The 23,264-nt window shown below is 37.1% G+C and overlaps 1 protein-coding gene across 1 annotated transcript; it reads right to left on the bottom strand.

The window, feature by feature from the left end:
* Positions 1-261: 261 nt before the first annotated feature.
* Positions 262-22,304, bottom strand: LOC127660278 (tetratricopeptide repeat protein 31-like). Its single transcript, XM_052150409.1, has 16 exons — positions 21,994-22,304; positions 17,738-17,811; positions 15,537-15,617; positions 15,274-15,330; positions 11,620-11,811; positions 9,674-9,811; positions 8,754-8,802; positions 7,961-8,051; positions 7,719-7,860; positions 5,431-5,535; positions 5,147-5,225; positions 4,929-4,962; positions 4,725-4,799; positions 4,505-4,607; positions 4,275-4,375; positions 262-3,289 (listed from the first exon to the last, which is right to left on the bottom strand). The coding sequence occupies exons 1-16, from the start codon at positions 22,046-22,048 to the stop codon at positions 3,163-3,165; spliced, it is 1,503 nt and encodes a 500-aa protein (XP_052006369.1). The 5' UTR covers positions 22,049-22,304; the 3' UTR covers positions 262-3,162.
* Between the last annotated feature and the right edge of the window lie 960 nt (positions 22,305-23,264).

Here is a 23,264-nt window from a genome sequence, read left to right as displayed (position 1 = left end):
ACAATTGGATGTTGAGTTTCTTATCCACCAAAGATGAAAAAGGAATCTGGCTATGTTTGGATTCGCATACTGGAATATTACCTGTACTATTTCGTAGTATGCACAGAATACAAATTCTTTATGCAAGAACATGGCTGACCTACTGCATTTGCAAAAATGTGCATCATAAAACAAGAGCACACTGTGCTTTTGAAGCAATGTCAACTGCTTTCTTTGATCAAAGTTCAATTTTAAACAAAATTGTATTAAAATGCATAATAAACTTTTTTTTTTTTTTCACGATGACAACAGGATGTCACTTGCTGAATTAAACAAGCTGCATAAAAGAGGCCTTGTGACATCAATGCTGCATCAACAATTTACATTTTTATTATTGTTACATATTGCAGATGGTGCCACATACTATTTAAGGAAAAAACAAAACAATAGGAAGCATGTATTGCACAGCATGAAACAAGCTTGTATTCCATTCCAATCAAATCCTCTGCCATGTCCAGACTAATGTTTTTGGTTGAAAATGCAATTATTGCATTACGTTTCCATCTCTCATCCAAAATTGAGACTTCCAAAAATGCTCTCTAGTACCGCACACTTTGGACAACAAAAACTGAAAACTTTTTCAACAGAAACCATTTTAGTGTGATCGCAGCCTTAGTGAATTGCACCAGAATGCTAGGTAAAAAAAAAAAATAATAAATAAAAATAAAACACATCTCCAAGGCAACAAAAGCACAATACAACACAATAAAATTGAGCTTTCATACATTTATTGCGATAATGTTTTCCCAATGCAGTCTTAAATAGAGCTGCAAATGAAATTTTAACAGAATATGAAAGAGCACAGAGTAGTTTGCTTCAATCAATATTCCAAAAAGCAAAATTAAGAACGTCACACATTCAAGCAAAATGACACAAACGGTCCTCCATACAAGCAATAAATGTAATTTAATGCATGTTTAAGTAAGTGCTTTATCTATAGCACAACAGTGAGGAATTATTGTTGTCAGACTCAGAATAAAATAATAATAATAGTAATTTATTTGAAAATGCATGTCTTTCTTTAAAGCTGAAAAGAAGAATCACCACAATTTCAAATCAACTAAGCACACAATAAGGGACATTTCTCTGAATTCATTACCGTTCTTTTAAAGTAAAATACTTCAGCTGTATAATTCAGTTTATCAACCAATTCGTAGCCACCACGTTAATGGAAAATCTCAGTTTAAATATTACATGTATGCAATTGGCAGATGCGTTTATCCAAAGTTACATACAGTGCATTCAAGGTACATATTTTATCAACATGTGTTGTCCCTGGGAATCAATCAAGGTCATAGGTTCAATTCCCACGTAACATACCAATAAACATTTGAAAACTTGCACTGCAAGTCGCTTTGGATAAAAGCATCTACCAAATGCATTCATGCATCAAATATTAATGCTCAACTCATCTGATAGCAAGTTATTGTTGGAAGGCACTCTACATAGTCACAAAATGCCATAAGAAATTACCTTCAATGCCCAAAATGAGAAACAATTCAACTAAAAGCACTAGTGTGACTAATGACTGCATAAAACCGATGCAGTTGTATCTAAAAACTGAGAAGTGACACGTCCAAAATATATATACATTAGTAAAAAATAGCAGATATGTTTGTCAGCGGAACGCTAGGTAAACATTAGTGTTTCTTTGGTTAAGTGCGTGTCATAAAACAGTACAACAGAAACTGACTTTCATTCTCAACATCAATGTGAGATAATGTAAGAATTTTCAAATGCCTTTAAACAAAAAAGGCATTTTTTTTGCAAAAAAAAACCTCATCATCATCTTAACTACTAATAGCAACAAACTCTGTTCTACAAGAAAAGACTACAAACTGATGATATGATGCGTAAGACTAAAGACCAGTCCAAATATCGTTCTCTTTCGTTAAACCCATAACAGGCATTTTAAAATACAAGAGGAGAAAATGATGCAAAACACCTCATTCAATTTTGTGCTGATGTTAGAAGTGTCAAAGCCAGGGCAGGAGATTCCGCAGCTTCCTCCAGCATCTGAGCCCTTGCATAATATTTAAACTCTTAAATTCTTTTTTTTTTTTACTGACATGCCATTAGAAAATACTTTAAACATACAAAATTGAAAATCTTAAAGCTGTAGGAAAATTCCATTGATGATGTAGATCATCAATACCTGTAGCAACATGATTCTGACTGGCTGCAAATAAACAAAAGACCAAGCTTATTTAAAATAAACTTTCACATGTTGTTCTGATGACCTCAGCCGAGGAACGCCGCGCTCTTCAACCAAGGAACACTACCTGTAGTTGATGTTTCATATACCCAATTTAAATATCTGATGATGTGGTAAAGTGCAAGATTGTTAAAAACTAATGGGAAAGTGAAAATAACAGATCAAGAGGGACTTCAATTCTTAGAAAGGTGCAAACAATAGCTCTAACCTTTGCAATACTGATAAGCCCTAAGAGGTCTTGCAGTTGGGGCAGTTCAAGAGAATTTAGGATCATAGATGAAGTTATATTTGAAATGGCAACAAACATGTAGAATGAACAGATGAAGTGTGTGTGTGAGATGGTGGAATTTGAGCTAAATTATAAAAAATCAAATCAAAACACACACGCCAAATCTCAAAAGCTAATTTTCCCTGATTGAAGTTCAATGCTTTTTCAAGCTCTCTCTCTTAACATAAAATCCACAGATGGCATAGTATTATTCTTTGGTACAACTCTCTGATCCTCATTTCAAGGGATTTTATGTTTTTAACCCCAAATGCAGAATGAAAGTCATTCATTCGGACTGAAGCTCAAATGTCAGACCAGACTCTTCTTTGGCTTGGTGGTGTTGGCACAGGAAGAGAGAAGAGAACATACGATATGAGAGGCCACATACCTCAGCAGACGGTGATGCGATGTAACAATGCTCTGGCACTGTGCACCACCCAACCCTCACTTCATAAGTCTGCTCTACGTTTATACCCCCGTGAGGTCCAGAGTCTGACAGTGAACTCAAATAACGCTGCACTCTTGATCTATAATACTGGGCCTGATCTACAAAAGCAAAAGTGAAGATAACAGTTCCCCTGCAGTCATGCAGGCACCTCCCAGATTTCAGAGGGAGACAGAAGGGGAGACTAGTGTTGACTCAAGGTTGCCAGTCTTTGCCTCTGTGATCAGGAATGTGCTTATAGCGACACCTATCTCCAAAATGACAGCCAGAGGTCCTCCAGAAATAACATTCGTCTCCGTTGACAGGACCTCTGCGTCTAGGCCTGAAAGAAATACAAAAAGTATCTAAATATCTAAATATAACAACAATTGCCTGAGGAGGAGGATATCTCAACTAGCTTTTTATGTTTTCTGAACACATTTAGTAGTGCTTGCTCATGCAGAAGTTGCCGTCACAATGCTTAGGTGGTTGCTATGAGGTTGCTAGGGTGTTTTGGTGTTTTTACACTTCCTAGTGCCATCTAGCGCTCTGCGCATGAGTTAAGCACAAGGAAGTGTAATCAAGCTTAAAATCATGATCGCCAAGGAGACTGCTGATGTCAAGATTTATAGTAAAAAAGGAGTCATATTTTGGTCTGTTCTCACTCAAAATCGATACGATTGCTTCAGAAGAAATTTATTAAACCACTAGGGTCATATGGATTACCCTTATGTGGTTTTTGGAGCTTTAAGATTTTGGTAACCATTCCTTTGAATTATATGGACACACAGAGCTGAGATATTCTTCTAAAAATATTTGTGTTCAGTGAAAAAGTCATACATATCTGGGATGGCATGAGAATGAGTAAATGATGAGAATAATGTAATTTTGGGGTGGAAGTATTCCTCTAAACTGACAGCCCTAGTTAACATACATTTTTAAATGGAGTCTAACTAAAATTGAACTTGCATCTAAATGTACTGACTGATATTGTGGTCCCTAGATGCTCGGGTCCCTCTTTCACTGCAAGTCTGTGATTTTTATTTTCTTACCCGTTTTATCATTAAAAAAATCTAAAAGATCCACTGAACCAGAAAAGACTGGTTGCTTAGAAAATAATACTCTCCTCAATAAGCCACATGATTTCAGGCATCATTCATGTCCATTCCACAAACGGTGCAGGATAAGTTAAGTGCCAAATTTAAAACACACGATTAGGGATTTGACCAAACCCCTTAAGTCAAGCATGAGCAATAGTGATAGTGATGCAAGCACCATTAATGCAAAGTTATTTCCCAGTTCTTCATTAATAGCATTGATTTAATTACCCAGCAAATCCTGATTGTTGAATGGCAGGAGTTGGCAGGGCTCTCTGAATCCGTCGATCTGGATATCGAACCACTAGACGGGTATTCTCAATAAGATGTCCCTAAGAACAAACAAAGTATATAAAGTAGTTAAATGATCTAATACTTATTATGGTCAGACAGATAGATAGAAAGTTGGACAGACATACAGATAGATAAATAAATAGACTGACAGATAGACAGTCACTCACATTGAGTTTCTCCATTGCACGGGAAGCCATGTTAGCATTCTTAAAGTTTACAAAGGCACAGAAACGTTCGTGCAGAACCCGAATGCTGTCGATTTCTCCATAACTGGCAAAAAAAAAACATAAAATGTTAACAAAAACATGGAAATTAATAATATTAACTGTATTAAACATTCCAACTATAAATTGCATATGCTGACGTAGCTTGTAAATCAGATCTCACATTTTGAAAAGGTCCCGCAAATGCTTCTCCGTCAGTTCTGTGGACACGTTACCCACCCAGAGGGAATTGCAAGGACTTCCGAAGGAGAGCAAGAGAAAGAGACATATGGAGAGACAGAATGAGAGAGAGAGATAGGAGACTGTCCTCAGAGACACATTGCAAAATGCAAAGCCTGAAATGTAAATCAGCTATAAAATGACTCACCCTGGCTGAAGGAAGGCACAGTCCTGATTTGATGCTGGAAGAGAACCATTACAATAAAACAACAGCACTGACAAATTAGAGATATGAATTGAACTATACTGGTAATTATATATTAATTCTAAATAAATTCTTAAATGTCTCAAGTAGACGGGACTCAAGCAATAGTGACCTCAAGTGGCTGATATTATTAAAACAGGAGATGAATGAAAAAGAGTTACCCCTGGCTGCAACAACTGACTGCACGGTGTTATATTTTTCCAGCAACTGGATGCTCTGCTCCTCGTCATATCTCAGATCCTAATATAGGAATGACAGAAAGAAAGAAAAGCCTTAATTACTGGGCTGGAAAAATTGGTGGAATCACAATCTTTAAATGACAAATAAAAAAATAGCTTCTTAGTAAAACTCATCTGAGTGTGCAATACTGTCCTGTACCATAATTATCTTGCGCCTCTGTCTCGGGCATGTGCTTTCTAATAAGATATCCTGTTCAATCATTTACCGTAAGCTGTTGCGCTTTACAGTAAAGCAGGTCATTGACAGCTTCTTCGCAATCTCTGTCCAGCTTTAGCACCTGCTCCATGGCTTTCTCAGCTTCACTGTACCTCTGTCACAAACAAAAACGCATGATAATCCATCAATTAACACTTAGAGTTGGGCAATATCAAATAGTCATGGAGATTCCTCTGCCGATACAAAATTAAGCAACAGTGTGAGTACCGCAAAGATATTAATGCACTTTTTATTTGACAACAAATTTTTCTGAATAGATAGTTATTATTAGAGTTAGACCGATACATCAGTTTTTCCAATGAACCGGTGCCGATAGCTGCTTTTTGGCACTATTGGTTATCTGCAAAAATCTATGCTGTTATTTTTTATTCCTCCATGACCCTTTGTGGTTGGCGCTAAATGATTGTGCTGTTATAACGGCTTCGATCAACAGTATAACAACGACCTCTAAAGATGAAATACAAATATTTACTGAAACCTGGTTGCTGTATCTAAATTGGTCATCATTGACAATATTCATCCACATTTTTATCCTCACTTCAACACATATCTTGTTATTTTGATGTTCTAAATTGAAAAGTCAAGGGTATGCAAAAAAAATGCAACTACATGGAAACGTGTCCTGTCAGCACATACAGTGAGTGTATAAATGTATTTCTTATGAATAATAATAAACCTTATTCCTCATTAAAACTCATTTGCTGAAATATACAAAACCCTTTATAAAGATGAATATATAGGTTATAAAAAGCTTTAGTAAATACTTACATATATGGAGAATTGTAACGGAGCCATGTCTACGTAATTTCAAAATAAGAGTCTCCGGTGTACAGTATTGTGGGCCTGCATTGTGCGCCAAATCTTATTTCTTTCTGGTTATTATTGGGATTTTGGTTGCACAATAAATTACATCTTGGAATTGCTTACTTTTACACTTTTATAGCCTCTATTTTAAGTAAAGTAATTTTATTTGTATAGCACTTTTCACAACACACATCATTTCAAAGCAGCTTTACAGAAAAAGATGCTTTAACAGAAAAAGCTGCAATATGTCTTTAGTTATCGGTATCTGCAAAATCCACTGTCAGTCGATCTCTAGTTATTACACTAATTTCGCAATACTTCCTTGTCTTGCAAATTGCAAGTATGAGAGTGTTAAATGGTTAGTTCAATGTTTTAAAGAAAATGCATGATTTACTCACCCTCATGCCATACCAGATGTGTATGACTTTCTTTCTTTTGCAGAACACATACAAATATTTTAAGAATATTTCAAATCTGTAGGTCCATACAATGCAATTGAATGATGACCAGAACTCCAAAAGCTCCAAAAAGGAGATAAAGTCAGCATAAAATGAATCCATCAGACTCCTGTGGTTAAATAAATGTCTTCTGAAGCGATACAGTTGGTTTTGGGTGAGAACAGACCAAAATGTAACTTTCACTGTACATCTTGACAGCAGTCTCCTTGGCTATCATGATTTTAAGCTCAATTACACTTTCTACCGTGCTTCTAACACTCTGTGCATGCGTCAAGCACTAGGAAGTGTAATAGTGCTTGGAATCATGATCGTGCCTAGAGACTGCAATGACAAGATGTACAGTGAGAAAGGAGTTATAGTTTGGTCTGTTCTCACCCAAAATCAACGGGAACGCTTCAGAAGTCATGGATTAAACCACTGGAGACGTATGGATTCCTTTTATGCTGACTTTATCTCCTTTTGGAGCTTCAAAAGGCCTGATTGTCATTCACTTGCATTGTATGGACCAACAGAGCTGAGATATTCTTTTCAAAATCTGTGTTCAGCAGAAGAAAGAAAGTCATACACATCCAAGATAGCATGAGGGTAAATTCTGATAGAATTTTAATTTTGGGTGAACTTTTAATACAAAGAGTCTCTGATTTAAACTTCAGTAGCAAAAACAAACTGTGTAAGAGTTGCTAAATGTGATTCATTTCTGTGAATCATTGCAATTAATTGACTGAAAACCCTGATTCAACGATTAGTTTGATCATCAATCAAAAATTTAATTTTTCACATGTTTTGGAAAAACTTTTCAATATTTGGTACATATAAATAAGAAAGACCAAATCTTATTATTGTGTTCAATTAGTGAACAAAAGGCTGATAATATTTAATTTTGACCAGATTTTTTTTACTTTATTTTACTTTTATCAAACAAATGTCAGTTTGGTTGAAATAATGGTTCCTGTAATTGGGTGATAAAGGAGCAGAAGAAAAAAACAACAACAAAAAATTAGTAATTGGGTCTTACCTTTAGCCCCATAAGTGCACTTCCCCTACGGTAATAGCCTTTGGGCCAATCAGGAGCCATCTGAATGGACTTCTCAGCATCTGCTAGGGCCAGAGGGTACTGCTCCAGACAACAGTAACAATAGGAGCGATTCCCAAAAAACCTTCCATGCCCAAATAAAAGATCATTAGTAAAACAAATAAAGCAAAACAGCCCATATGGATCAGGTTTCATTCAAATCAAACAATGAGTGAAAGAATCACCTGTAGTCTTTAGGATCACATTTGATGGCCTCTGTAAACAGACTGAGAGCGTGCGAGTACTGTCCCTCCTGTACGAATCGGATACCTTTTTCTAGAGTGAAGAGAAAGAAAAGCTCAGATATGGTGGAGACAGGTTTAGATGACTGTATGAGTACAGAATAATGTTACAGAACAGCACAAATGTTTGACTAAATGCATGAGTGGATGTGATATAGTGTGAAGGTGTAAAAGTATGCATTTTACTGTGAAACATTGTAAATCGGAAAGCCGCCATGCAAAACGGAGTTATCACCAAAATGGTTACTATTTGTTTGGTTAACAACTAAATAGCTAATCTATGATCAGAATGTACATGTGTGCATGTACAACACATTTGGCTGGACATTCAAAACCTTTAAAGCCATTTTTCTCAGTTTCAGAGATGGTGCAGTTACAAAAGTTTATTATCATTAATGAGAAGCCAAAAAATATTTCATTTAACTAAATGAGAGTTTCTAACAAAAGGTGAAAAAAATTAAAAGCCATTGGCCCAGATCAATTTCATTATATAGGAATGAGCAGCCAGGATATATATATATTTTTTTTGTTCCACAGAAAAAAGTCATACAGGATTGTCATACACTCATGAGTGTGAGAACATTGTAAATTTTGGTTGAACTATCGCTTTAAAAACAAACTAAAAACTCTCTAATCTAAAAAGAAACACAATAGTGTGTGTGTGTGTGTGTGTGTGTGTGTGTGTGTGTGTGTGTGTGTGTGTGTGTGTGTGTGTGAGAGAGAGAGAACTACACACCTACTAGTAAGGCACTTCTTTTAGTTACAGCATCAGCTAAACCAACGACCTGTTAAAAAAAAAAATTATCACTGATATTTAAAGAAATATTCTTTGTTGTATTTCAAGTTCTGCATTTGAAGCATGCTGTTGCACTCCAGTTAAATTATTTTAGATTATTTTTTATTATTTCCTTAGTTTGCAACAGCGAATTGGAAATACATTTGAAGCAACCGCATGAATAAACATTTCACACATGCAAATATCGATATGTTTCGAAATCACACTACCTACATTTTTCACATGCCGCTAGTGAAAAACTTGGGACTGTGCACATTCTTGTGGTGCCATCAGCCAATATGCATTGTCAGGGAATCATAATTCCTGGGCCCCAAATTGAACATGCCAACATGCTCAGATGGTTGGCTCAAAATCTGTGTGCCCAAAACTAAGTACCAAATAAGGTCCCAGTGTCATTGCTACTTTACACTGAACTTCATCCGTTAAAAGGATAGAATTCCCATTTTTGGGTGAACTATCAACACCAAAGCAGTTGTTAAGCACTATGCTGGATGTTTTCTTTTTCTATGCAATGAAAGTAAATGTTACTGAGGGTGTCCAGAGTTGGGTGAACTATCCCTTCAAGTGCATGTTACCACCACCATATGTGTATATTTATTATTATATCTCTAGAACTGGATGACATAAAAATGCACAGTAGCCTACAGTAAAACAGGCAATTTTTCAGTTTAGATGCGATACAACAAGTTGCAAGAATAAAGTTGCCATATACCTCGAATGTGACTCCATCTCTGAATTTATGTGCAAAGTTAATACCCAAGAATCCCAACGCCCAGTTTCAGCAGTTATGGGCTCTACCTTAACAACACAAGTGTCTGAGCCGCTCACAGGTGGCAACAGAGCACAGAACAAACACTCACTTCTCCAGTCACTTCTCCATTCCTGCTCTCATTTTCCTTGTTCTCTTTTGATTTGTGAGCTCCTTTACGCTTGGCTTTAGGTCGGATGTGACTAACAGCGTTGGCAACAAAAGCACTGTTTACATCCCACTCTGGGTCCTATAAAAATGAGCAAACAGTGTCAATTCAGCTATTTAAAAGAGCAGTTCATCAAAAACTCACTATTTGCTTTATAAATATTTGCTCACCCTCATGTTGTTCCAAAAAATATTATTTCTATGGTACACAAAATAATGTATTAATAATCTCCATGTTGCTCCATATCCATTAAGTGTTCATTGTGACCAGGTGCTATCAAGCTCCAAACAGGACAATACATAAAAAACACCATAAAAGTAGTCCATACAACTCAAGATCTTCTAAAATCATATGAATATGTCTCAAATATGTCATTGACTTCCAACTTGTGGCACAGGTGCCATAATTGATTTTTAGAAGTATGGCAGAGGGACAGATTTTCTGTGAATGAAAATACAAGTTAAGCACAATTGACAGCATTTGTGATATAATATTGATTACCACAAAAATACATTTTGACTTGTCCCTCCTTTTCTTTAAAAAAAAAGGAAAAATCTTATTTTTATTTTTTTTTTTACAATGAAAGTGAAATGGAGCCAATCTGTAAATGTTAATATACTCTCTATTTCAAAAGTGTAGTCACAAGACATAAACAAAATGAGTGTTAACATGATTTTAGTGTGATAAAATGCCTTACTAAGAGTGATGAGGAGGAGGGCGGGGCCGGGGGACGGAGTCGCCTCTGCCGGCCTTCTGGACACGGAGCCGCCATCCATGAGGGGAGAAAGGGCACCCTACTGGCTGCCAAACCATGGAGGGGCATTCCATCAATCAGGGTTTGGTGGACTGGGCGACAGCGTATCTGGTGATACTCTCTCTCTCTCTCTCTCTCTCTCTCGTGCTCGCTCTGCTTTGTCCTTTCCCTCTCCTCTCTTTTTTTTTCCCCTCCCCTCATCCCCCTCCCCAGCCCTAGAGAGGTGGGGGAAAGCCTGTTGTTAGCAGGGCCAGAAGGGCAGTTGGGGGTTCCCTGGCCTGAGGCAAAGGAGGGAGGAGTGTGAAGAGGAGGGAGGGAGGGGCCAGGCCACGACTACACATGCCCGGTCACCAATCGGGCTAATCAGCCGAGGAGAGAGGGGTGCCTCAGAATGCGGCAGTTCGGGAGAGAGGGAGCCACACGCAGCTGCCGTGTGTGTGTATGTGTGTTTGTGTATTTTTGTTAAAAATAAATTTTATTTTGACTATTCAGCCAGTTCCCGCCGCCTCCTCTTCCAACCTTAACCCTGTTACACTAACATTTTCTGTGAAAAGTTATAGCCAATTGTACAACTTCGTTGCCATGACGATGTCAACAAACCCTAAAACGACTGTAAAATTACGATTTAAATAATGTACTTTACAAATGTATTTGCTCAAATAATACAGGAGTTCTAACGCAAGTGTTATTATAAACTTACAAGCTTCACATTTTTGCCTTTAAACCCTCTAACAATTGGCCCCTTTCACTTCCATTGTAAGTGACTCACCTCGATTTTTATTTATTTATTTTTTAAAAGGAAGGACAAGTCGAAATTATTTTTTGTGTTACTCAACATTATGCCTCAAATGCTGTTGATTGAGCTTAACTGGTATTTAACCCAGAATGTTCCTTTAAACTGTGTCACAAAAACTATTGTAAGGCTTCAGAAGACTTGGAAAACAAGCACATGGTAGTCATATAGACTACTTTTATGTTGTTTTTGTCCTTTTTGGAGATCTATAGACGTGGTCACTATGTACCGTCATTGTATTGATAGAGCTGACGTGAGGCATGAGAATTTTCATTTCTGAGTGAACTGTCAAATAGTGGAGGTCCTCCACCTACCACAGTTTGGTTGTGCAAGTTTATGTACCTCTTCACTGGAGCGGGTCATCGGTTGCTGGCTGCTTTTGTTCACTGAAGACAGTGGAGGTCCAGCAGGACTTTTACTCAGAGGAGCTACTGGCTTCTCTTCCACCTTTGAAAGGACGTTCTCTTCCACCTCTTCTGGCTCAGACTCCTCTGACTCCTCGAGTTCAGATTCAGCTCCGGCATTCTCCTTCCCCTGAAACACAATACAAATTTTAAAAGTGTGTTTAGCCGAGCTAGAAATATCTTTTTAAGTTAAGCAACAAAATAAAGCTTATAAAAAATGCAGAGGACGAAATGGAGGAGGGGGGGGGGGGATACAAAGCGGCTCTGTTTCAAAGTGTAGAGAGCAACCTACACAGAGAAACTATAAAACAGACCTTTCAATATTTCAATACTTTTTCGATTAAAGTATCAAAAAGTATCTTTCGATACCATTAAAACAATACATTTAAAAATGGTCTGTATTTTCCAAAGAGTAAATTGCTTTAAAACTGACATTAATGTACTGCATAACAAAAATAGAACTACCACTTCACATGCCTTCTTGAAAATTAGTGCTGCCCCCGACCAAAGATTTTACATTTACATTTATGCATTTGGCAGACGCTTTATCCAAAGTGACTTACAGAGCACTTATTACAGGGACAATCCCACCCAGGGCAACCTGGAGTTAAGTGCCTTGCTCATGGACACAATGGTGGTGGCTGTGGGGATCGAACCAGCAACCTTCTGATAACCAGTTATGCGCTTTAGCCTACTACACCACCACCACCACTCCTGGAAAGAGCACCATTTTCGACCAGCAGTCGCACGTTTATGATATGAATTGAATTACTTCAATATATATTTTTGGAGGGCATCAGAAAATGGTTTGAGTTCCAGGACTGAGAAAGAATGTTATAAGTAACATTGCTAACTCTGTTCTACATTACACAAAAAATACTAAACCGTAATAAGCCTTTAAAATATAAATGTTACAAGCACGAAGTAAGCCACAGCGACACCGGCAAACGCTGTAATGATTCTGAATGTGTCGAAAAAACCAGAAAGGAGACTGTCTGAACATTTGGTTTATTTATAGTGAGAAATGCACATTAGGGTTGAGTTGACAGACTATGATCTCAGGGATCGACGATGGTCAGTGTGATCACCAATAGATGATGACTTTGACCATGTCAAGACGATATTTGGCTCGTTTTACAAGGTATGTCAATTATTATTATTATTATCAAATTAATATTACAAATAATTTGCCTGTAGACACAAAAACACGTGCTTGAAAAAACACTATTATATTATTAAGAACAGATGACAGAAAAGCATCTCTGTGCATGTATGTTTGGAGGCGTGCAGTCTCGTGGAACATGCATGCATGTAAAAGGTTCTCACTCTTTCTTTGTTTCAGTCTTCTGAATTTTTTTGTTGAAAGAACAGTATCGTCTATGAGTGGTGCAAATGACCTCAGACATCTCAGCTCAGGAGGTGTTTTGAGTTGAGTTCACTTTTTTTCCAGAGAGCAGTTCTATGTGAACGCAACTCTGCAGCCTGTATAATAATACAAAATATATCAAATAATACAAACACGTTCACCTCGAACTATGGTTATATTTCAGTGATTATTATCATCATTATAATTATTTTTACATTTATAATTATTTTTATGTCTTCATTTGTAATTTTCCACCTGCTTGTTTAGATGGATACTTGCCTGACGGTAAATGGAAAGGTGGTTTTATATATATATATATAAAAAAGAAAATAATATTCAGATAATTAAAATGCATTACATTCTTGTGGCAGAAGAGTTAATCATTGATAAGACAAAACAAAAAGTGGCTTTAGAAAACAATGTATTATTTACTACCATATTATTGAACATAAACCAATCATTGGCATACAGTTCACAGCAATACATTTCACAAGTGAATTTGTCAATCAGTTCGAGATTTATTAGATTTATTATGAGGGATTGTTTAAGGAACCTTTGCATTAAACATCTGCGTCAGACATGCTTGTGTAGCATCTCGGATGCGTTGCGTCATAAACATAAAATTGTTAGGTCACTGTGTCAAGTTAAATATAGTTTAATAATTAGAACACATCTTGAGATTCCCTAGTTTGGACTTGCACTCCAAGTGTTTTGAACGCAAGAATGTAACATATGTCGGTGTTGTTCTGCTGCTCAAGGGTGTTTTTCTTCACTGTATAAACTGCTCATTGCCACACAGCTGAAGTTTCACTTACTGCCCTCTGGAGTAAATGGAGCACGACACAGGACTCATGGCAGCGTTCACCTTTTCTTCTCCGGACTATTGATTTTCCAGATGTCCCAAACAGTCGGAAGGGGGCTTCATCATAGAAAATATCTTTGCACCAGTCTTCTGCTGTCCAATCCTTGTACTTCCTGCAGAATTTCAGTCTGTCCTTGATGTTTTTCTTGGAGAGAAGTGGCTTCTTTGCTGCCCTTCTTGACACCAGGCCATTGTCCAAAAGTCTTCGCCTCACTGTACGTGCAGATACACTCACACCAATCTGCTGCCAATATTGAGCAAGCTCTGCGCTGATGGTGACACGATTCCATAGCTGACTCCTTAGGAGGAGACGGTCCTGGTGCTTGCTGGATACTCTGGGACGTCCTGAAGCCTTCTTCACTGCAGTTGCACCTCTCTCCTTGAAGTTCTTGATGATCCAGTAAATGGTTCATACAGGTGCAATATTCTTTTCAGCAATTTCCTTGCTTGTGAGGCCATTTTGATGCAAAGTGATGATGGCTGCACATCTTTCTTTAGAGGTAACCATTGCTAACAAGAACACAATGATTGGAAGCACTTTTATACTTTTACTCCTTTTATAGCAATCAGTCTGCTCTTCTAATCCAATCAGAATGATAGAGTGATTTCACCTGACTAGTACTCGTTCACACTTTCCCAGGTGCTGCTGATACGATTAGTGAAATGATGTAGGCTGGTAGTTTTGTGCCAGGACCAAAAATCTGTGAAATTTGTGATAGTTCATTTTTTGGCCAATGAAGCTTTTTGCAATTATTTAAAATGCATCTGATCACTCTGCACAATAATCTAGAAACAATGTGAATCAACACCACAACAACCGAAGCAGAAAAATTTGCGAAACACAAAATGTATGTCACTGCCAATACTTTTGGTCACGGCTGTAGGTTCTTTGCCAGAGAGATGTTGACAATTGTTAAAAAAGTTCAAAACACATTTTAATTGCACTTATTTTTTTCCAGTTTAATTTTAATTTTTAGTTAAAATAAATAAAAAAAGTTAAACGTTTGAAATCAGGGTGTCTTGCTTTATTGTGTAGGCTTAACCCTAACCCAGCGTAACGAAAATGACCCCATAGTACCACTTGGTGTCCAATCAGTGCTAATACTGGTGTTCATCAGCGTCCTGTGTTTTTTTTTTTTTTTTTTTGCAACTAACCGACCAATCAAAACTCGGTCGACCAAGACTCTTCTCATCAACTAAACTTTGGTCGACTTATCGGGCAGCCCTATTAAAAATGCAATAATCACTGAAAAACAGCAAGAGATTTAAAAATAAATATTAAAAATAGAACAGGTGAAACATCCTGTACTTCCATTACACCATCCTAAAATGGAATACCAGTTTCAAAACCAGTTAAAAACTACCTGCTCGCTGCATTCATCCTTTTTAACCTGCTCCTGTTTCTTACGCTGCCGTTGACGCTGAAATCAAAAGCAAATATGAATTAATGTGTTTTGCAGAAACTTAATGCATTTAATAAAGTCCAACTGCCTTAGGGGTGTTCACTACACAGCACCACAACAACAAAAATAAAAGACTGCCCTCAATGTAATCTGGGGATTAAAGGTGTATAATTCTTGTTGAGCGTGTTAAAGCTCATCTCTGCATGTCAAAGAGCTCCGCTCACCTTCCTCTTGGCTTTTCGCCTCTCAGATTTCCGTCTGGCCTTCTCATCCTCGCCGAGACCCTCCTCACCAATTAACACATCCTGTACCACAAGCAGACACATACACAAATGAAATAGGGTTTTGAGTGATTTTCAGTAAATATAATTTGAAATCATTTATAACAATTTTGTGCACATGCAACTTGCTTATTTTACTTCAAAATACTTGAACTAAAAAGCACAAGTCATACGGACCACAGACACTACAGTCCCCATTCCTTGTAATTGCATTGAAAAGAGCAACCAAATCATTCTTTAAAATGTCTCCTTTAAAGGAAAAGTTCCCCTAAAAATGACAATTCTCATCATTTACTCACCCTCATTCCATCCCAGATATGTATGACTTTCTTCTGCTTGACACAAAGATTTTTTAGAAGAATATTTCAGCTCTGTAGGTCCATACAATGCAAGTCAACAGGGTCAAAAACTTTAAAGCTTTAAAGGTAGCATAAAAGTAACCCATAAGAATCAAGCCATTAAATCAATGTCTTTAGAAACGATATGATAGGTGTTGGTGAGAAACAATATTTTAGTCCTTTTTTCTATAAACCTCCACTTTCAAACTGCCTTCCAAAGCACTCATCTCTCCTAAGAGTTTTTCTTTTGTTTTTGGCGATTCACATTCTTTGTGCATATCCTACACTGGGCATGGAGAATTTATGGTAAAAAAAGGACTTAAATATTGATCTGTTTCTCACCCACACCCATCACATCGCTTCTGAACACATGGATTTAACCACATGAGTTGTATTGATTACTTTTATGCTGCCTTCATAAGCTTTAATGTTTTGGACCCTGTTGACTTGCATTGTGAGGACCTACGGAGCACAGACATTGTTCTAAAAATCTTTGTTTCTGTTCAGCAGAAGAAAGTAAGTCATACACATCTGGAATAACATGACGGTGAGTAAATGATGAGATCATTTTCATTTTTGGGTGAAATATTCCTTTAATGTTCCAAGGAAGAAAGAAAGTCATTCATGATGGTTTGGAACAACAAGAGGTTAAGTAAATGACGACAGAAATTTTATTTTTGGCTAAACTAAGTGAATTGTGCCTGTTAGCGAAAGATTGCTTTTGCTGTAAGTGCTACTATGATGCTGAAAAGTGTTACAAACCATTGCAGGGGACTTTACCCTCCATACATCCGCAGGCAGACTGATAATGTACAAATAGATGAAAGCAAACCAGAATCAGTGTTACTCTTCCTATGAGTACTTAAATCTAAATCAACCTCACAGGATAACAGCTATAGCAGCCATCTAATGTACGATGAAGAAAGAAAAATGAACACTATCACGAAGAGATAACATAAAATGTATACTATTCTGCATGAATGAGAAACATTCATAAAACACTGTGTTCCTTTGGAGAAAAAAAAAAAACTGCAAAGAATGTGCTCAGACTTTCTCTGTTTGGGCACAGCGATCTGACCTTGACCCAACTGATATGTTCAGGCATGAACATAAAATACAGTTCATAGCTTCATTCACCAACAAAACCCAGTGAAAATCACATAAAACAACTTAACTGCTTCTGTAAAAATAAATAAGCCAATATACGTACAGTGGCCCCATAAAATCAAATAAAATGGCACCTACAAACAACTTTTTCAAGCCTTTTTTCAATTAACTTTAACAAACTGATCCAAAGGTCATTTTTAGTGCATGTATGAAGCTAGTCCCCCTCAGTTCACTCAGGTGTCCTTGCAGAGTAACCACAGTTATAATTAATCACATTACCTATGGACATGTTCCATTGTTTGACAACCAGGTGGTGTCCAAATACTTAGTCTCAACATATTTATTATTTAAAACCCAACAAATGTATTTTTGTATGGCTAAAGTGTCCAGATACTTGTAAGGGCCACTGTACATGAGTCTGATCAGCAGAATCAGGAATAGCTGGCTTTCCTGCAATTCTTAAAGTCCAGATTTCATAAATTTTGCATATAATTAGGGCCATTTCTCAATATTGTCTATCATCGTCTGTTAATGAATGTCCCAATCGGCATCGGAATATTTGTAAGATATCGTCAATTTCTGATTACATAGTCTTATCGCCCAGCCCTTAAACAGATTTCATAAAGATCTTTCAACTTCTCCTCACTGTATATCAGATACCTTAAGCCGATGGAGTTAAATGGCCACTGATCTTTTTACCTGTGAGAGTGTGTCTTCATTCTGCTCAGCAATGGCTCCTGCGTCCATCTCCTGTGGCGTCTCATCACTGGAGCCTGTGGAAAGAAGGATGGAGAAACATAGTCCAAAAATCGTCCAGTTCAAGCCAACTAAAACAGTCCAGCAGTGGACAACCATCCGCACACTTTGTTAGGAGTACAAAATATATTGCATTAAATAATGCAAAAATGAGAATAAACTCAACCCATTTGTTTTCTGTTAGAGCATGTGGACAAATCCCAACATTTCTAACTTTCCATAGTTCATGATTTGATTCACTTCTGAATGGAAAGCACCCTTGTTTTTGTATAGGCTACTTCAGGATAGACAGCTTTTTAATCCGGTTGCAAGAAACGTACAACATCTCCCCTCAAATTGGAGTTGTTTTCTAGAGATATCTTCTTGATTATCTAATTGCATTAACTTCAGCAGACCCAGAAAAAACACCATTCTGAAAAGTGTACACAAGCTCGAGGCCGGTGTCTTCTATATTTATCTATTTATTTATTTTTACTTGGACATGTATTTTTGTGCTACTAGCATTTGTGAGGTCCAACTGTGAAAATATTTTAATTTCACATCAACTCTGGTACAAACAAGCCAACCAAAGCCTGGATAACATGAGTTAATCTACAAAAAGAGAAACACTCACCCAGTAGTCAACAAATATGGGAACTAAATCCATGCAGGTTGAAAGGCAATTGTCAGTTAGCCCAAAGTCCCCATGTAATAGAGAACTGTTTGCTAATTAGGTCTAACTCTAAGCTAAAGGGCCTCACAACAACTAATCCATACAAAACATTCCACAAGAAATGAGCCTGATAAAGCAATGCATTTGGTGAAGATCATCCAACAGCCGTGATTTTGAGATCTGCCATCAGCTAATCCAAACAGATGGCTTTCAGACTAACTTCATTTTCTTATATTTGATTCCTAACAGCTCAGCAATAGTTTTATCATTGATTACACTTCAAAATCAGCATCCAAACCTGCAGTCAAAATGTTTTTCCATTTAAGCATACATTTTCTGTCCTACTTTTGAAAGGAAAACCTGCAGAATTCTACAGGATAGAGTTAAACATTAAAACGTGTTACATTAAGCTTATAATACTGCAGCTAAAAAAAATAAAAAATAGGATGCACCGATGTATCTGCTGCCGATATTTATCAGCCAAATTAAAACCATAGGCATATTGGTTATAAGTATGAAAATGCAGATAAAAAATAAAAAAAGATTGTTGATTAATAAGCAATTAGCAACACACGTTGTAAAAACTCATTAGAAATAATAATATCAACAATATGTAGAAGGGTTGGCACTCTTTAGAACATGTAATATGACATTTTTATTATTTCTCTTTCGCGTTAATGCGGAAAAAATTACATAAATGGACGCAACGGTTGTGAAAACGGCAGGCACCTATAGGCTTCGTGATGAGGGAAACCAGTAATGCTTTAAACCAGCAGACTTTGATTTTTGACATATCTGTTTGATATTCATTAATGCTGCATGATTGATTGAATCAAGATTGAAATTAAAATATGGCCTTGTGAGATTACTGTACCTTAAAAGGCGGTTTCTGCATTCAGCGCATCAGTCAACATTGCGTGAGCAAGCGGCGCCCTCTAACGGTCTGGATGGAATTATCAATTGTCCATTATACCACTATTATTTAGAATAAAAGGGGGGTTTGTTCCTTTGGTTAAAATTTTTTTTTATTTCCATTGCCCAACAAATGCACAGTATGAATTTGTAATGTCCTATAAAATACAGTACATGCATGTAAAATGTGAGTTCTGTTGCTCTGAACTGCACAAACAGAAAAGCAAAAATGTTTTAAAAGTACAAATATTTTTCATATCATTTGTGGCTCTCATTAAAAGTTTGTCCCGTCATGTGTTCCAATCCATGTTCAATGGAAATTATTTATTGTTAGAATAGGCCTCTTTGTACATTTTTAAAGCATAATTCCAAAGTGAAAAGGCCTCTTTGTACATTTTTAAAGCATAATTCCAAAGTAAAATAGTGACATGATGACAAAATAAGGTAAGTGGCAAAATATCGGTATCGGCATGTGGAATACGCAAGGCATGTGGAACGTGTCAGGGATGGGAAATAACTTCTGCAGAAACTTTTTTTTTCCCATTTTACTAAGACAAACATTGACATTCCTGATTAAGAAAGACTTATCGGTCAGATTCATTGTTCCAGGAGTGCAGATGCATTAGACACTCTGAAAACCACAGTTTTCCCATCTTCAACCACTACCATTAGCTATTACAATACTCTTAATATCCCACAAAAGCTCACATACACCAAATAGGCATACAGTTTGTCTAGAGTTATACATCGCAGCCAAACTAATACCACAAATCTCATCCATATGCAGATCAGAGCAAAATCAAAACTTTATTTTGGCTAAGAAAGCAGACAGATGAGAGCTAGAGTCCTGTTGTACCAGGTAAGTGCTACACAAGCCAGCATACTTCCCTTCAAATAACTCATCTCACACTTTAGTGATCTTGTGACAATGGTAGTCCTAAAAAACTGATTTCTCTTGGTTATGTACAGAAACAGCCGTGGTCCCATGGCTAATAACATCTTCCTTGGATCATGCAAACGGTTCCATGCAAATTATCCCAACTGCTAGGGTTTTCAATCCAGCGAGTCAGTATGCGGTATCCATTTGGTTAAAACAGTAGCCTACACTCTCAAACCATGATACAGATAAGACAAAGCAGATACTTGAGTTACAGAATACAGAAGACAATTGGACATTGTAGGGGTCTGTTACAAACTGTGAACAAAACTGTTTATCTGAACACATGAAGCTGTACTGAGGTTGAATACTACTCAACCTCCCATGTGAATAAGATATCTCTGAATATTATCGCATGAGTAGATAGGCAAAGATGTACGCAAGGCTCCCACAATCTTTGACCAATTAATTTCCATGAGTCCTCCAGTTGCTCGTGATTACTGGATAATGATTTTTAAAGTTCAGAAAGATCAATTTCTAGACAATTAAATACTTTTATTTAAGAGAAGAGCAAAATTAGAAAGAAAAAAAAACAACAACTGTATTATACATTTCCACGAAATTTGACTCAATTATCCCATGACTGAAAACCACATTTTAAAAATTCCCTGATATTTCCAGGTTTTCTGTGACCATGGAAATTGTGTGTGCACACAAACAACTCTGGAGGAAAAACTATGTGCAGCTGCATTCAGCATTTTACTATGATGGATCCTGTTCTTATGTATATTTACATTTCTAGCACAAACTTAGAGTACAACCTAATATTAAAGACAACACAAACAAATCATCACTACTTCACATTATAAAGGGAGTGGCAACATATGCCAACATTTCATCAATTAAAAGAAGAAATAAATACCAAAAAAAAGTTGACAATACACTTAAAAGATGTCACTTCCAATTTCATAAGAGCCTTTTGAAGGTCCACCAAAATATAATATTCTTTAATTTTGTAGAAATTCATAACTGTGCTAGAGATTTAAAGTCCCAGAAACTACTATTTTTTTAATAAGCACTTTTTTCTATCAAAGATTTCTTTTGGTCAAGAAAACATAACATAAGGTGCTGCAAAAAAAAAAAAACATTGAAGAACCTTTATTATTATCATCATTAGGGTATAAAAACAGCAAAATCCCTTGTGATTTCAATGTCTGCTCAAATTATTTCTAGTTTTTGATTTAGTGCTCTATAAAAGAGTAAATTTCAACGAAATCAGTTTTTAAATAATAAATTAACTAAAAGCCTCTGATTAATGTATGCACTCTTTTTAGGGACTTTTACATTCATTTTTTAATTTAAAAAGCAGAATTAATATTAGTATCTGATACAGTGCTGCAAAAAGCTGGAGTTCATTATTATTCTTTTATTCGGAATTGACGTCGACTATATAGGAATTTCTACACATTGAGCACTTAAAACACATTTGCCATCTAAAAATGAATGCAATCAAAATGAAAACAACACTTACATTTATCTATACTATAAACCAGCATTGGCATAATTAACATAACAATTTCTTTGATATGCTTTTATATCAGTGTCCATTCAAACTGATTCACACTATATCTCCGTCACTAAAGCGTTTTGAAGCACGATAAGCGGATTATGGTGTGTGTTTTGCGGCCCTGATTCATGGAAAGTAACTTTACAACACGGAGACACAGCGAAACTAAGTTCCCATGCAATGAAACTCACCGCTGAGCCCCAGAAGCCGGCAGATATCCAAACTGAACTTCATCAGTCCGACCATCCAGCATTATTACTCTCAATACCACTCCAGAAACATATGGGCGACAGAATGCGCGTACACTAGCGTTAAAACACCGAATGAATCGTCCTTTTAAAACTTATGGAGGTAGATGTGTGCTGTTACTCTTCCTGGGCGTCGAGGGAGCGTCAGGCGGGTGTGTGGAGCTGGAATCAAGCGCCTCCCAGAATGAACGTCTTAGGGGCCGTTCAAGCCGAAGTGTGGTTGCGCTTAAAAACAGCTACGAATAGAGTAGAACACAGGGGTCTCGAGACGAGGTTTTAACATTGGACAGTCTTGTTCATTTAATATGCGTTTTACGCTGATCACCTAATATGCGACGCTACTGGGCGAGGCGTTGGAAAACAGCGTGGACGGACGTAAGGACGTGTTCGGCGAACGACCATTTAAAAGGCTGCAGGGGCCCTAGTGCTAGCCAGACGTATTGGAGTCCATTCCCGCTGTTTTTCCGTTTTTCTCCAATGTAAACTTGTTCTAGACGGACGTCTTTAACTGTTGCAGGTCTCGCTGTTTTATTTTTCAGCGACTCGAGCATGAGTGCTGCGATTTAGACGCCATGTCAAGTAAAAAATAACTTAAAATGTTAAAAACGCGTCTCGAGACACCTGCGTTTTGCTCTAATCTTGGCATTGTAAATTTTGTTTTGTGGCTCAAGGACACGTTCGGTGTTGAACGGCCCCTTTAAGCGCCGCAGGGCCCTAGCGCGAAGCCATTTTTTTTTTTTTTTTTTTTTTTGGAGACACCAATTAACCTAGCCTGCATGTCTTTTTGGATGGTGGGAGGAAGCCGGAGTACCCGGAGAGAACCCACGCAGACACGGGGAGAACATGCAAACTCCACACAGAAAGGCCAGGGCAACCAGGGTTTGAACCCACGACCTTCTTGCTGTGAGGCGACAGTGCTAACCGCTGCACCACCCTAGCGCGAAGCCATGGAATATATTCTGTGGCATAAAAATAAAAAGAAAATAAACAACAATTAAGTTTCAGATATAAAAATATAGAGACATGATTATTGATTTGATTCTGTCTGATTGTTAAAATAAAAACAATTAATTAATACGCAGTGCTGAATGAATATACAGGAAAGTCATCATTTGTATTGTTGAACAAAAGGGTTTAACCTTAAAGTACCCATGAAATCAATACTGGAATTTTTTGGATTAAAATCAAGTTATTGGCTTTATTTATATCATGAT

This window comes from Xyrauchen texanus, chromosome 20, assembly GCF_025860055.1.
Source record: "Xyrauchen texanus isolate HMW12.3.18 chromosome 20, RBS_HiC_50CHRs, whole genome shotgun sequence".
NCBI lineage: Eukaryota > Metazoa > Chordata > Actinopteri > Cypriniformes > Catostomidae > Xyrauchen > Xyrauchen texanus.
Note: the sequence above shows the minus strand (reverse complement) of the source record. Positions and strands in the feature narration are given on the sequence as shown.

What these genes read in the sequence shown, in the direction of transcription:
- LOC127660278 (XM_052150409.1), bottom strand. Translation starts at nt 22,048, where the DNA reads ATGGTCGGACTGATGAAGTTCAGTTTGGATATCTGCCGGCTTCTGGGG. An exon ending in CCGGCTTCTGGGGCTCAGCG is followed by an intron (nt 17,812 to 21,993) that starts GTGAGTTTCATT and finishes TTCTTTCCACAG; the next exon opens with GCTCCAGTGATGAGACGCCA. An exon ending in GTGCAATGGAGAAACTCAAT is followed by an intron (nt 4,376 to 4,504) that starts GTGAGTGACTGT and finishes GTTTGTTCTTAG; the next exon opens with GGACATCTTATTGAGAATAC.